This window comes from Xyrauchen texanus, chromosome 19 (genome assembly GCF_025860055.1).
Source record: "Xyrauchen texanus isolate HMW12.3.18 chromosome 19, RBS_HiC_50CHRs, whole genome shotgun sequence".
Lineage (NCBI taxonomy): Eukaryota > Metazoa > Chordata > Actinopteri > Cypriniformes > Catostomidae > Xyrauchen > Xyrauchen texanus.
The window spans coordinates 15,345,112-15,361,328 of NC_068294.1; the positions used below are offsets into that span (position 1 = coordinate 15,345,112).

Here is a 16,217-nt window from a genome sequence, read left to right on the forward strand (position 1 = left end):
TTCTCTACCATAAAAAAGTCTTCTTATTTGAAAATGTTATATGCATCTAGATCAACATGTTAATGAATACAACAAATGGAACCAGAATGCAGTGATTAGGAGTAATAATTTACAATAATTTATTATCATTATGAATTTACATTTCAAGTTTTATTTTTATTTTTATAAGCACAAATAAGCCTGTCAAACATAAAAAGTAAGAGATCAAATGTATCACTTTAACTCAGAAGATTATAAACAGTAAACAACATTAACACCAATACCATTTGAATTATGTGAGTTAAGATTTAATATTATACTTTGTGAGGAAAAGTGCAAACAGGTATATCAATATATCTTTCAGTCACACAAATATAAAGTATACTTTGTTCCATATGCATTAAACTACTCAGAAACAAATAATAAAAAAATAATAATAATATTTCAGCCCGTAGGAAGCAATGAGTTTAAATGGAGATTAAATGGAGACTTTTGCTTAAAGGTGCACTTAGTACATTTTTTTCCTCATATAAAAGAATTTACTCCTAAATAAATTAATATGAATTTTGAAACGCATATATAAAATCATGACCATTCATGTGAGATTTCAGTCATATCAGTAACCTTATAAAAGCTGTTTTATTCTACATGGAGCTTGGGCGCCTCATGGGGGCTGCCACTTTAGAATCACATGACCAGACGAATACTACTCGCTTATTCTCAGTAACTGTCATGTTATTTAACACATTCATTCATGGATTAAAATAATCATGGTTTTCTGTGCATATTGAATTTCTACAATGGCATCTGAAATCGATTGTGTTTGAATGATGCCGTATCCAAGCCATTAGGTGTGAGTGTAAGCCAATGTAAGCCACTGCAACATACTATTAAATGCACCTTTAAGTCTCCTGTTTTTCAGATTTTTCTCCTGAGAAAAGATCCCAGAAATATCACAAACTGTGCCCAGAGTTGACAACTTTATTTTTTCAATATTAACTAATTTCTCATCACTATCAGAGCTATGCTAGCCACATTAGTTTTAAAGCTCTATACTCTATGTTAAAAAAAAAATTCATTTGTGTCTCTTTTTATTTCTAAACAATTTTAGGAGAAACATTTCAGACAACACTGAGCCATCCTGTATTTTCAAAGAGCATACTCTGCAGACTGAATGTACTGTAAATTCAGTTTCAGTAGTAGTAGTAAAATGTTCTGCTGCTAAAATCGGTCTGTGTTTACCAAACTTTGAACCACTACCCCCAGTGGCCAGATGCCAAAAGCGAGTTGTATTTTTAGTTGTAAACAGGGCTGGAAATGTAATCTGGCATATCGGGCATTTTCCGGGTGGGAAACGAGTGAGTAAATGATCACAATATTTTAACATTTTGAATCACAATACACTAAATTTAAAGTGAAAAAACACTTATGCTGTACATCCCAAGATGTCTGCTATAAAAAATCGAAATAAACTTCAGAGGTATCTGGTATCTCAATTCAGGGAAATGTTGCGAACACAAACGCAAATTCATCGTTTTTCCTCCTCCTTCAAAATGTAAATTAACTAACCCAAGTCCAACCCTAAACCAAACCGTCAGTAGAGTTGACATGTAATTTGAACTGCTGTATACCATTGTTTATGTGATAGTGATAACTTCCTGGTTTCTTTGTTTCTTGATCATTAGCGCCAGAGGGAGAATTTATGACAATTGAATTAATGCAAAAATATCTGATGGCAGATGGCGCTTGTCAATAATTCCGCAGAATGGGGTTGATTTCAGAGAACATGAACATTAGCAAGCAACAGGTATATTTCTCGTGTGAACTATGAGCAATAACAATTTCCTCTGGGTACAAACAAAGTCTTTATAGCAAGTCAGTACACTGGCCGCCATCTTTGGAATGCTTCCGGGAAGCTATTTCCAGTCATGAAAGTGCAGTTCCTATCTACTTGAATGGGAAAAGACATACATTTCCAAAACGGTTGGTCAAGATTACAATCAAAGGACATATTTCAAATCAGCAGTAAAATCGGACAACACTGGTATCATAAATTGTGCTTCTTTACCTCAGATTGCACTAATAAAAAAATAATTCGTGCAAACGCACTTTCTCGAGTTGATTGACAGGCGATTTCTGTATCTAAAATGCGATTGGCTCTTTTAACTTTAAGGCGAGATTTCCTTTCTACATCCGCTGACCATTGGGCGTTCCAGTTTCTCACATTCAAATTAATAGAAGTGGCCCGTCTCTGCTAAATAGTCTCCGGTACAAATTAAATCAGGACACCGGGAAAATCAGGTATGGTACAAAATCCAATGGTGTGCACACAATTATATAGATTCACCAAGTCTAACCCTAACGCTAAATTTAAACCAGTTATTTTACAGTTAACTGGAAAAGACCTCAAATTTAATGTCATTAATGTCCTTCCGCTAGTTCCCTGACCCCAGTTCCTGACTGTGTCCCCTCTCCATCATATGTTGGGGGTGGAGGAATCTGGCTCAACAAATTATCCAGCATCCTCTGCGCTGTACGATAGGTGGCAACATTGGGGTCTTTCCCCACTGTGACAATAGCCTCTCTTCTTGTCTCACCACCTGTCGGTATATTGAGCTCCATGTCGTCTAGGTTATATGGATTTGGAGGAATATCAACACAACTGTAGGTTGGCTTGGCAGCAATGTGAATATCTGCATTGATGCCTGATGGATGCACTTCATGCCTTGGACCCTTTGCATCTGCCATTGTTTTGTAGATCAGTGTATAATCTGGAGTAAGAGAGAAGGGAAGTTGTGAGTCACTTCCTTTAACCTCAAGCAGCTCTGGCCCTGAGCACAGATCATGATTATGTTTCCATGGCAAAAAGGCTGTAGCAGGCTGTTGACTGGCATCAGAGCATTTTTGTCCAGTCTGTGCCCATTCAAAGACTCTTTCTTTCCCCTTTCCAACAGAAGATGGGTTGTCTTGAGCCCTTGATAGGCCACTGTTAGATTGGACTGGGGATGTTTGGGGATACAAGAAGTGTTCCATTGCTTCCTGAGAGTCAACATGCTTTTTCAACAACTCTCTAATCAACGAGGGAACCTATGGGAATAAAGATGTCAGCTGTTAGCATTTTACTTTTGTTCGGTCAAACCCATACAAAATCCATCTGTATCTTTGAACCCATAAATATAAATCTGTCTACATGATACACTTACATTGATGCTTTCTAGAGAGTTGATGGTCTTCTCTGCAGTCTCCAGCTGTTTAGTCAGATCCACAACTCTCTGCATGATGAACTTCCTTTCTGAGTCCAAGCTGTCTACCTGTCAAAATAGATAAAACATCCCTAAACATACTTTTACTGGTGGGTAATTTATGTATAAGAAAAGACAAATTTATCACACAGAACTCATTTATAAGCACACTTTTTGTTACATAATCTGCATCAACCATTGCTGTTTCATATTCTTTAATATTTTCCCTGCAATTTATGAGTTAACTTTACCATAGATTTGAGTTTCTGCTCCAGAACACTATTTGTCTGCTGTGAAACAGAGTAGCTCTCCTGAAGCCTACAAAAACACATTAGACAGAGAATAAAAGATGTTTGTATTACACTATGATTGTGTGTTTTCCATTATAGGGGTTTTCTTCAAATTTTATGTCCCAGTCTTAACTAACAGATTTCAACTTTTTCTCTTCTGGTTATATTATATAGTGTAAATGTCACATTAAAACACACATTTCTTTCAAAATAACAAAAAATGACAAATCTTCTGTGATAAATGTACAATTTAGAAATTCCCAAAACAACAGGTTCCCAAAGTTGTTAGTGCAGCTAAAACAACATTTGCATGTGTTTATACCACATATGTAGACTTACACAACAAGATTACAACAACATGCAAATCTGTTAAAATCAGAGAATTAATTAATGATGACCTCCTGTATTTCTCTTTGAAGTTGGCCAACTCCGCCTTGGCACACTGCAATTCGGTCTCCATGTTCTCAATGCATGCCACAGTCTGCAACAGGTTCTCATGCAGCTCTTTGTTGTAGTGCTCCAGCAGACTGAAATTTATCACAGATATTTGTGTTTATGTATCTGTGTCAGGAGGAAAACTTTTAATTTCTTCATAGACTCTCTTATTATTATTACATGGTCACACTGTGTATGTACATAAGTAGTTACAGAGTAATAACAAAGAACTATGTATTTACTGTGAAATACTTTTGTAGAGCTGCTTGTACTTACATATTGTTATTGTTATTACTATATTACTATTACTATAGTAATTAATCAACATGTGTGCATGTATATTCCGATGTCTGTGTGATAGATGTAAATAGAAGAAATCAATAAGCCTCAGGCTGTAAGCAGAGTTTGGGAAACTGAGCAGAGTAAAATGTGAGAAACCTCTAGAATAAGAGTAAAATCGAGAGTCTAAAATAACCCAGCAGAAAAAAATTAGGAAACCACTTACTGAACTTTGTTCACAGCGCTGACTGGATCCTAGGGTCAATAGAATGGGAGAGGGGTCAAACAGTGAAAAGAAGAAGGGAGGTTGAAGAGAACAGAATAGAAAATTGATCTCTGAGGTCATTTGCTCCAGAAAAGACAATTATCATTGATGACATATCTGGTTCAATTGGGTTATAGCGCACATGGACAAATTAAAGGGCATCTCTCATGCTTTTACTTTAAGAGGTTATTATATTTCGATTTTGATGTTTCTATGCTGTGCCATAATTACACAATAAGAAATAGGCCATGCTATATAGTGAATATTGTGATGGCTAAAGTGCATTGATAGGCAAGACATGCAGTGGAGTGCCTGCAACGTCATTATTTACTATGTACTGCAATATAATAATATTGCTTTAAGATCCAGGAGTTTTGGTTGACGGTTCATAGTTTTGTGTGTGATGTATTGGGCACTCAGGTTTCATTTTGCCCCAGACTCTGTATTCTGGGTGACAGATTGTAATTTCAGATACAATTACCATAATTTTAACTGACATTAATTACAACATTCCGATTTGTAAAAACCGGTCACGTCTTCGCCGAACTCGTTATTACAACGGCTAATGTTTAAAATGCCTAAAATTGCTGTTTTACACGTGAAGTCACAAACGATTTTGCGCCACGTAGGCGCATTTTATTATAGCCAGTGTTATCTGGAGAAATTTCTTTATTCTAAAACATCTTGCAAGAAAATATTACAGTTAATTAATAAATTAATGTAGTGATTAAATATTTTGGTGTCAAATTACATTTAATGTCTTAAAACATTTTGTTTTTATGTAGTTATTTGTTAACTGAAAACTATTCATATGTAAACAAATTTGGTCTTTTAAATAACTCACTTTATGTGGCTCAGAGTGCCTCCGGTGTTCTGTGTGTTTGGGTCTCTCACTTTTCTCTGCGCTGGGACTGGTGGATGACTTGCATGATGGGAACTCTGAATCCAACCCAGTGGCTCTGAGAGGAGGAGAGGAACCCTTGTGCTCCTGCTTAGTATGTAAATGCCTGGATGGGCCATGACTGCTTTGATGACGTCCTTTGTGTTTAGAGAGGTGTCTCTGGATAGGCTCCAGGCTGGTGCTGGTACCATCAGTGAGCAGCTGAGAATATTGCCTGTGGTGCTGGTTGTCTGAAGTAGCCCCTTGTCTTTCAGTTTTAGAAGGTGGGGCAGGAGGACTGCTAAAGTTTTGGGTTTGGTGTTGGCCTGGATGCGATTTCTTGAGTCGTGGGTGTGAGCTGAAATCAGAACCAGTCTTTCCTGAATCAGGTTTCTTAGCTCTAATGGACTGCTGTTTACGTTGCGGCATGACACTGTCCCGCTTTTGCCTGGAACTGTACTGCTTGCATTCTTCATTTGGAGATTTTTGTGGTGTCTGTGTGGTGACACCAAGAGAGTTAAGTGTGGAGGGACTGATAACCTGTTTGGTGATCTCATTCAGAAATGCAGAGAACTGAAGCTTCCCTTTCACAAAGCTGTTCCTCGCTGCTTCCATGGAGCTTTGCTTGGATGTTTCTTTGACTTGCACCCTGGTGGAGAGCACTTCCAAAGACCTAGCCTTCCTGAAGTTTCCTGCTTTCTGGCCCTCATCCTTGTTTTTCAGAATGCCTTTGCTTGGCAAATGAATAGATGATGCAGCCTTTTTGGGTCCTCTTCTGCCCCTTTGAGTGTTTTCAATATTCAGACTTTGTCCCAGACTTGCAGTCTTATACAGTGCACTGTGGTTCATTTGGTGATGTTCTTCAGAGTAACAGTCTCTGGGCTTATTTTGCTGGAGACCCTCCTCACTTTTGCTGTGGGCCCGGCAGAGTTTTGGTGTTTTACGACCATGCTGAGAAATAGGGAACAGCTGGCCAGAATGTTCTAGGCTATGGTGCTGCTTCTGAATTTGAAAATGTAATGGATGTCTGTGATCATAATTAAAGTCCTCACATTCTCTGTCATGAATTTTCCGCTGGACCTCTGGGATGTTGGAGCATGATAAGGAATGCTGGGGTTTGTTGTACATAAGATACGTCTCATCATCCATTGTGGGCACTGAAGTCCAGGAGGGAGATGAAGAAGGGGAAGAGGAGGAGGAAGACAGGCTGGAGGAAGACCTTTTAGTGAAACCATGGTGCTCTGCAGCCCCTTTGGGATGCCTATGATGATGATGCTTGTTGTCATGGTGATGGACATCATGACTTTCACGGTGTTTCCTAAGACTGCTTGAAGAGCTGAGACTGATGTAAGAGCTGTTACATAAGGAAGACAAGCATGAATTTCATGTCACTATGTGGTCTCTTCTTTAATCATTAAGTTGTCTAGGTTACTGTCGTAACCCCGTTCCCTGATGGAGGGAACGAGACGTTGTGTCGGTGTAGTGACACCAGGGGTCTCTCTTGAGAGACTCAGTTGCCTCTGAGCTTTGAGAAAAGGCCAATGAGTATTAGCAAACAGAATTTGCATGTCCCTCCCCCGGGCATACGGGTATAAAAGGAGGGAATTGTGCATCTGTTTAGTCAGGTTTTGCACAGAGGAGCCGAGAATAAGGTACGGTCGTTACAGTGGTTGGTACGGTGTTGTGGCAAGAGGGACACAACATCTCGTTCCCTCCATCAGGGAACGAGGGATACGACAGTAACCTAGACGTTACCCTTCTGTCACTCACTCGACGTTGTGTCTGTGAAGTGACACTAAGGGTCCCTATCCAATAACGCCATGACACTGAACCATGTTACGTGAACTACTGATGCGGGAGCGAGCAAGCTGTTGCTTGCCAAAGGAGCAGCCCGTACCAGGCTGCACGTAACCTTTCCCAACGCCCCATAAAAATGTCATACACTTCTTAAGTTGCCGGCATCTTCTCTTGAGGGGGCAAGCAATGTGCAGCGTTGGAGCAGGCCACGCCAGCCGCAGCCTTTAACCTCTATGTTTATCATAGGGCTGTTTAGAATAACTATAACACGCATCAATGAAGGTGTTCTTTTCCGATCCTATTCTTTTAGGGGGAAAAGACCCCATGGAGACCACATCCTGCCCAGGCTGGAGAGGTCACATGTGGCAAATACGTTCTGTGGGCACAGGTGCATCGCAACCGCTTTGTCCACCTGGGGGACCTCCATGTTTCCAGAGCGACATGCAAATTCTGTTCGCCAGGAATTTCTGTTTCTCAAAGCTCAGAGGCAACTGAGGCTCTCAAGAGAGACCTCTAGTGTCACTTCACCGACACAATGTCGAGTGAGTGACAAGGGAAACAACTGAATAGTTCCGTCAATATCCTATAGTTTTAAACATTGCCCACCAACATCTACTTAGTTTTAGTACATTAATACATGACTTGTATTACACATGGATAATATTGTCCTTATATTCAGGCTGTATAGACAAGGTTATTTTTTCTCCATTAACTAACATCTTACCCGGAATGTTCTCAATACAAGTTAAGCTCAATCAACATAATTTGTGGCATAATGTTGATTACCACAAAAAAATTATTTCAAATCGTCTCTCCTATTCTTAAAAAAAAAAAAGAAGCATAAATCAAGGTTACAGTGAGGAAGTTGCAATGAAAATAAATGTGGCCGATTTTTGGTGGGTTTAAACATAGAAATGTGAAGCTATTAATTTTATAAAAGCACTTACATTAAATCATCTGTTAAAATTCTGGTATTATTTGAGCTGTAAAGTTGTTTAAATTGACTATTTTTTCAGTGATTTTTAGGTTTTGTTGACATTATATCGTCATGGCAACAAAGTTGTAAAATTGACTATACCTTTACACAGAAAAGGTTAGTAAGTGATTTTATCAAACTAAACTGGTTGAATAATAAAAATATTGTGAATCACACTTAAACACATACCCTCAAGAAAAGTTCAAGCACATACCTGTGTGATCCTTGGTGGTCAGATTGGTTGTGGTGGTAATAATGGTTCTGAGGATGCTGATGAGCTATTTGATGGTAAAGTTTGACCTCTTCCTCCGGGGAACCACGCACAGGCATGAAGTACCTTTCCATGTTTTATTACTGATGAATCTGAAGTCTGTCAGTAACGTGTTGTTTGCAAAGCTATCAAAGATTTGCTGTGCTGATTGTGATCCTTGTAGCTGTCTGATTTCAGATTGGTTTAAAAGCGTGTCTTTAAAGTTCCATAATTTTGAAGAAAGAATTATCTTCCAAAGAAATAAGTTTAAAAGTGCAACCTTCTAAAACAGTAGATGGTTCTCTTCTGGACTAGAGCGGTCCGTGTGAAACTAGTTTAATGTTGCTATTCCATCACCCAATATCCATCTGATTGTGATGTTGTGACTCTCAGATGACATTGAACTGAATCAAAGCACGCCCTCATGGAGAGAGAACCGTTGGAACAGAATCGATCAGGCTTTGGTAAAAGAACATTGCATGAAATGGTCGAGCAGTTACACACAAAAAAAGGAGATTAATTTACTCAGTTACATCACCAGTGGATTTCCTGAGTGTTTAATTGAATAATAGGAAAAATAGAAACATAGAAATAGAAAATATTTATTTTTACTTTAATCATATGACAGTCTAATACCATCCAAACACTTATTCTAAATGGCAAAACGTTATGCTTAATGAGGTGCAATTATATTTTGATTGATAATGAACACAACATTTTATGTGTCACTCAATTTTTGTTAACCACACTCTTTGTAGTAAAAGAAGGGCAAACTTTCAAAACAAGAAAAAACAACTAAATAAAGAAAGGATGTAATCATTTCTTTCTTTCTATTTTATACACATTTTCTGTGAGTGGCATGCTTGAATAGCCCATCACCTAATTCTGTTAGCTAATATTGAGAGCATTCAGTTACATGCATGTGCATTTATACTTTCTAGTAAGAAAAGACTAAGTCCCTTCCATATAATTTGCTCAATACGTGGTGGAAATGTTTCAGTCGACACCTATTCACTTTTGAAATTGATTATAATTATTCAACCTTGAAAATTTCATATAAACGGGCCAACATTTGTACCTCCTATCTCTATCTACCATATATTTGAGAATTTAAAGGAATATAACAGGTTCAATACAAGTTAACCTCAATCGACAGAATTTGTGGCATAATATTGCTTTTCCCAAAAAAAATATTTTGACTCACCCCTCCTTTAAAAAAACAAAAACAAACCTGGGTTACAGTGAGACACTTACAATGGAAGTGAACGGGTGAATCTGTAAACATTCAAAAAAGTATAGTTTAGTAAGTGATTTTATCACACTAAAATCATGTTTACATGCAGTGTTGACTTGTGGCTATAGACAATTTTACAACTTCGTTGCTATGAAGATGTAATCTCAACAAACCCTAAAACCTAAAATGACAGTAAAAAATATGATTTAAAAGAAATTACAGTTTTAACAGAAGAATTAATGTGATTTATACAATTATAAGATTCACATTTCTGCCTTTAAACCCTCCAAAATTTGGCCCCATTCACTTCCATTGTAAATGCAATGTAAACACAAACTTTTCTTCTTTTTCTTTCATTCTTTTTTTGTTAAAGAAAAGAAGGGGCGAGTCAAAATTATTTTTGTGGTAATCAACATTTTGCTACAAATGCTGCTGATTGAGCTTAACTTGTCCCGAACCTGAACTATTCCTTTAAATGTATTTATTATCTGAAAGACAACAGAAATACAATTACACATCAAAGGAAATCGCTGTTTAGGTGATCATTCTGATTAAGTAGAGAGTAAAATTTTGCTTCTTCAGTCAGAAAGTGTGATTAACTAATTTACTGAATTTATATATATAAATGTTTTAATTAATCTAGATAATCAAGAATGTAAGTAAGAGTTTAACCAATTTAACTGGACTTTTCTTTGTTGTGTAATATTCTGCAATGCAAGTGTGAGATTGGTGCCATCTTGTGGGTAACTCAATAGTATGCATTCAACGCTTCAACGAAGACAGATCTTTACACACTTTTCACATTCGTCACATAAATTCTCCTCTTAATGCAGCACATCAAGTTGTGACACAAGATGACAAGTTGAGGTACTATAAAACTAAATAAAATAATATTTATATATAGACAGTACACAGTTCGGTTATGACGAATCTGCAAGCCTATTTCATAAACCGACTCCCAAACCACGTAACTGTTTGTTTAGAACTGCTGCTGTTTAGAAAAGATTGGTGAATCATTGCAATCACCTTAAGGAATTGAAAACTAATTTGAGAAATTCAACTATTTTAATTAATATTCCGGGTTCAATTCAATATTTGTGGCATAATATTGATTACCGTAGTAAAATTTTTTTTACTTGTCACTCCTTTTCTTAAAAAGCAGAAAGCTGTGTTACACGTGAGACACTTACAATGGGGGTCAATGGGGCCAATCTGTAAACATTAAAATGCTAACTATTTTAAAAGTTTAGCCACAAGACTTAAACAATGTGTTAACATGATGTTAGTGAGTTAAAATCAATTACTAACCATTTCTGTGTAACGTTATAGCCAAATGTACAACTTTGTTGCCATGACGATGTAACACCATCTATCCTAAAACAAAACTACCACAAAAACGAGTTAAACATTTTTTTTAAAGCTGAAACAATTCACGATTTGTTACAGAATAATGAACGTGAGTGCTTTAAGAAAGTATAAGCTTCACATTTCTGCCTTTAAACCCCTCCAAATATTTACCCTATTCACATCTAATGTAAATGCCTCACTGTAACCTCTTTTTAAAGGGAAAACATATTATTCCTCAAATGCTGTCAATTGAGCTTTACTTGTATTGAACCCAGAATACTGCTTTAACTTCCACTGTATGTGGAACAATATTAAAAAGATTGTGTTTACATTGCATATCATGTGATTTTATTTTTTTAACAAATGTTTACTAGAACAATGAATGCATTAATTCCTCACTAAACAAGTTTCGACTGGCCGATTTCATGACACAAACACGCGTTTTACTCGATTAGTATGCAATGCATTTAACTTTTCCCATCCCCCTAAAAACAGCCCTGTCCTGATGTGAAATACCAAAGAGGAGACGTGCTGCAAGTCTCGTTTGCTCCTCACCCACCCGTTGAACAGAACAAAGAAACCTTTCCTTCCAACTCACCACTAACTCACATGTAGTTTATATTTATACATTTACAGGTCACATTTGTCAAAAGGGACGTATAAGTATGGAAGAAACAGTACAAGGGACATATCAACCGAAAACTTTGATCCAGCTTTAATTCATCATGATAAGACCACATAGTTAACACTGTAAAGTGTCATTTATATTTGTTTTCTCTTTGAAAAGCATGGACTTTCACAAGTAACTTATTTTAGTCTGGAAAAAAGCAGACCATTCTGGTATTTCTACGACTCGAGCAAACGTTTATGCTCCACGCATGCGCACTAGGATACTGCAGTAAAAAGGCAAAGAAGTTCCGTCCACTTCAACCGGTTTGAGCCAGATTGAAAGAGGTAGCTTTACACCCAGATGCTATTCTTCCGCATTGCGCTTCTGACGTCACTGTTATTATTTGAAAGTGATTTGTGATGAATCACCCTGCGATTTTTGGTGTAGTGATAGCAATGGAAAATAGTGGGAGTTCCGAACATAATTTCCCATGTCACAGGCTTTAATGTCGTTCTATCTCTTTGGATGTTTTGTAATTCGACTTTTTGTTTCACATGAGGTTTTAAACCAACAATAGCTAAAGTCTCTAATTTCCACTTTTAATACTACTTTTTATACCACGAAGCTGCGTTGTTTGTTTTATCTCACCTACATACTTCAAGTCTATAAAAGAAACCATATTAATACAAAATACATAGTAATTACCTTGTTCTAGAATAGAGTACAGTAGAGGAACTACTTTTTATCGCATGGCGGGTGACGCGAGCGTTGGGCGATTCACAGCGGTCTATAAATTCCGAGGCAGCAGCAAGAAATATCTCAACGGGATGAGGCGAGAAGGCAGGGAGGGAGAATTCGATGATCCGGTGATATGATTTCGTACTAGTCTTTATTTTTGACGCTACTTTTATAGCACAGATCTTTGGCAACCCTTTCGCTTTTAAACGTTTATGATATTAGAATTGAGTACATAGTTTGTCCTTAGTGTTAAATATTTACACCCGAGCCTGTTTTTTTGGCAAGAACATATCATGAAATTACACTTACGATTTTCAATGCTTTCGAGGAAACAGTCTACATTTATATCGGAATTTCTGACTATATTATTTGTTTTTAAGAACCTTAAACATTTATTTGTACACTGGAGCCTTTTAATGTTTACCTTAGCATTATCTTAAGGCAAACCAGCTGACCTAGAACACAGTACGCGTAACGTAAATATAATGGCCATGCTAGATAATATTGTTACGGTAGTTTTGATAAATCTGCCATTTTTATTTCATAGACGTTTTTCTGAAGTGACTTGACATAAAATAACTGGTTTTAGAGGCATTAGCACGCTGACGCCTTGACGAAATGGCGGCAGAACGAGCAACTGTAAAATGGCCACGTTACATTTCTACAAGCAATACTACGAAGATGTATTTATTTATGAATGCCTCAAGCAGAACAAACAATGCAAACTGTTGCCAAAATTGTTTACAAAGGATTTTTTGTTTTTTTGAAGCGTTAAAAATCGCAAGATCACGTTGCTGATATCAAGGGTAAAGGGTTATGAGATGAAAGTTTAGTGAGCAAGGAAGACATCGACGCCTGACAGTGCACTACTGATTAAATGCTGCCCGATTGTAATCGAAGTCAAGTACGACATCAAGGATTTCAACCCTTTTTTCAGTTTAGAAGTATTTCTAGTTTTATGATGACGCACTTGTTAGCGCTATTATGACGCATCGAAGTGATTCGCTCATGGACTGAGTCAAATGCTGTGATATAACACAAGACGTGAAATAGGAGCATAGTTTTTTTTTTTCTAAATGTTCTTAGAATATCTCACAAGATCGAATATAAGGCTGTGGGGGAAAGGAGAAATGGACTGAGTTTAATTTATCTAGCGAGGACCTAACTCTTAGATGTATCTACTGATGGAAGAAATCTACAGCAGAATCCAGGACCAGGGAGAATCAGATCAACACAGGACCAGATGAAGAGCCAGGCAGGACGAGAGGGAAGCCAGGGAGGATCAGAGGTCAAATAACAGGGAACTGAGGCGAGCTGAGAAGAGCAGCAGTATCCAGATGGGCGCATGAGATCAACAGGGCAGAGTAGCGTCAGAACCACGTTTGCCACAGGGGGGTGATCAGTTGGTCTAGATCAGAGCAACACAAAGATACCCAGTGTCCAGCAACCGAGAAAGAGTGAGGTCTTACAAGCAAAGTATCAGGGGTCACGAGGAGGGTGTTTGGTTTGTATGGGTAGAGGTATTCGGTGTAATTTTGAAAGCTCACCTTTTCAGTAGTTTGCCTATCTGAACACATTTGCTCGCGAAGCTCTGTTCTTTCCTTTTCAGGCATGGTGAGTGACAATGTTTGCAATTGCGCCGTGTCGTCTGTCCCGTTGTTGGCGAAGTCTGTTTGCCGCTGAGATGAATGCTGTTAGTGTGCCGTGGAGATGACCGTCCTTAATCAACTATGACACCCCACTGCGTTTCGGCTGTAGGCGTGTGGAAAAGTCGTCGTCTCCATGTCCGCTTTAAATCCATTAGGTCTGTCCTGAGAAGCAATCCACGTATGAAGGGTTAATCGGAGTTTGAAGTTCACCTGCGTCCCCCTACATGACACAACTACCTCTACTGCCACAACCACTGCATCTGACGTTTGGTCCCAGGGCAGCTGCGTATGGTCTGCCGGTAAAAATTTTGGCGTGTTTATGCATGAATTTTAATAATACGGTGCAACTGCTCCTTATTACATTTAATGTGCTGTTGTAAAAAAAAAAAAAAGACTCCTGTCTAATTAAATGCGTCATTGTAAACAAATGCGCTTTTGTCTAAGAAAATACACTATTGTGAAGAAGAAAAATTGCATATACAGTCTCAAAATAGTGTTTTGTAGATGTTTTATTACAGTGTATGGTTCTTTGGGTTGGGGTGGGGCAAATACGTTTCTCGAGTTCTCTTTCCCACAGGCCCCGGTCAGGTTTGAGGCGCTTAAACCAAAGGGATACCAAAGCTGTTTTGTGGACCCTTTTAGAATCCATTTGTTGACTTCTCCGTAAAGGTTCTAGTAAAGCTTCAAGAAAAAGCCTCCGCTTTGTCGGGATTTAGGAAGGTACCTCCTAAATTGTGATCAATATACTTCATTGGTTAATTAAAAAAGAATATTGAGTTTTTGGGGTTGTCATGGGCATTTGGGTGGGAGGGGTATGGGCTGCTAACCCAAATCTTTTCCCAGAATTTGCAGCTTGTCAAAGTGGCTTTATTAAGGGTGGCAATGGCTTGAATAGTCCTCAGTGGGGGAAGGAATCACCAGCGTGCCTGCCAGTGGATGAGCGCCCTGTTGCAAGCCTTCCATGGCAGCGATTACATCTGGGGTAACATGGCATGGGATCCATTTATTTAACCAAATCATGATGGCACAGTTTTGTCTCCATATTGAATAGTATATTGATACTGGTTGAATGTTGGATGTTCTCAATGGGATTTGTGGATCTGTGGGGGAGGGGGGCTACTTAATTTTGACTCTTACAGATTTAAACAAACTCCCAAAGAACCGAGCTGGTGGTCCAACCAATATCTGCTCCCCCGCTAATGGAGCAAAGCTACTTCAATAGAGGCCCCCAGGCGCTTGTACCGTTTTCTAATGGCAAGTAATGGGTATTCATGTAAATGGCACTCATCTGCTTTCGTCTGTCATTGTATTGTACTTGAATACATTTTGATGGCTTAGTGTAACAGCAGTAATTGTATTAGTTGCTTCTTTTTTTTTCTCGATGAAAGGGGTGTTTTTGTGTCTGTGCAGGATTTTTTTTTTCCTCCCCCTTTGCATTTTTCAGTGTGCAGTGTCCCTGAATGCTTTCAACTGAAGAGGTCACCCTAACATTGTATGTAAAGATTTGCTTTCGTATCAATCAACTTCAGCCTCTTTGGTCACGTAAGGTCACCAAGCAAGTCCATTTGTTCATAACTATTTTTTTATTAGTCTGTTATAAATGTAAGATGTGTTGGTGAGCACTTGTTACAAATTATTTTTGTAATTTGTATCCAAGTGTGCATATCTGTAACTGTTCACATTTTCAGTTAATAAATGCATAGCCTGTTGTGATTTGAAATATTTTAGTATGCATTTGTTTTTTGGGGTATGTGTGGGGCTTTCTTGGGTATTTCTTTATGCTTTTTCAGGTATGACTTTAAAGCTTGGCGCTTATTGTAGAGCTGGGAGGCCAGGGCTCGATGTCTACTTTTTTCAAGGTGGCGAGGCAGATAAATCCAGTCCTACTGCTGTGCTCAAGTCAAAGGAGGAAAGGCAAAAATATACAGATTATTTGAGGAAGTCTTATTTTTGTATTCCATTGATTTGTAGTCATTTGGTTACACGTAATGGAAATGTAATCTCCTATTTGAAAATCCTATCTTAAGACTCTTAGTTGGACAATTAGTGTTTTGTTGTGGGGGTGGGTGTAGGGGTCTTGTTATTGCCATTTTTGGTCTTTCAGAATCTTACAAATCCATATGAAGAATGCCACCTATCAGAAGCTAGGACCAAAATTGCCCAGTCCACTGAACTTGTCAACAGGCAGGACTGTTGTTTATAACATAGTTTGTAAACTGTACATATTTACGTATCCAGCCACTATA

At 38.1% G+C, this 16,217-nt stretch overlaps 1 protein-coding gene across 1 annotated transcript; it reads right to left on the bottom strand.

Moving 5' to 3' along the window:
- Positions 1-68: 68 nt before the first annotated feature.
- On the bottom strand, positions 69-6,246 carry LOC127660109 (uncharacterized). Its single transcript, XM_052150191.1, has 6 exons — positions 5,335-6,246; positions 4,452-4,480; positions 3,910-4,038; positions 3,473-3,539; positions 3,183-3,290; positions 69-3,066 (listed from the first exon to the last, which is right to left on the bottom strand). The coding sequence occupies exons 1-6, from the start codon at positions 6,217-6,219 to the stop codon at positions 2,401-2,403; spliced, it is 1,884 nt and encodes a 627-aa protein (XP_052006151.1). The 5' UTR covers positions 6,220-6,246; the 3' UTR covers positions 69-2,400.
- Between the last annotated feature and the right edge of the window lie 9,971 nt (positions 6,247-16,217).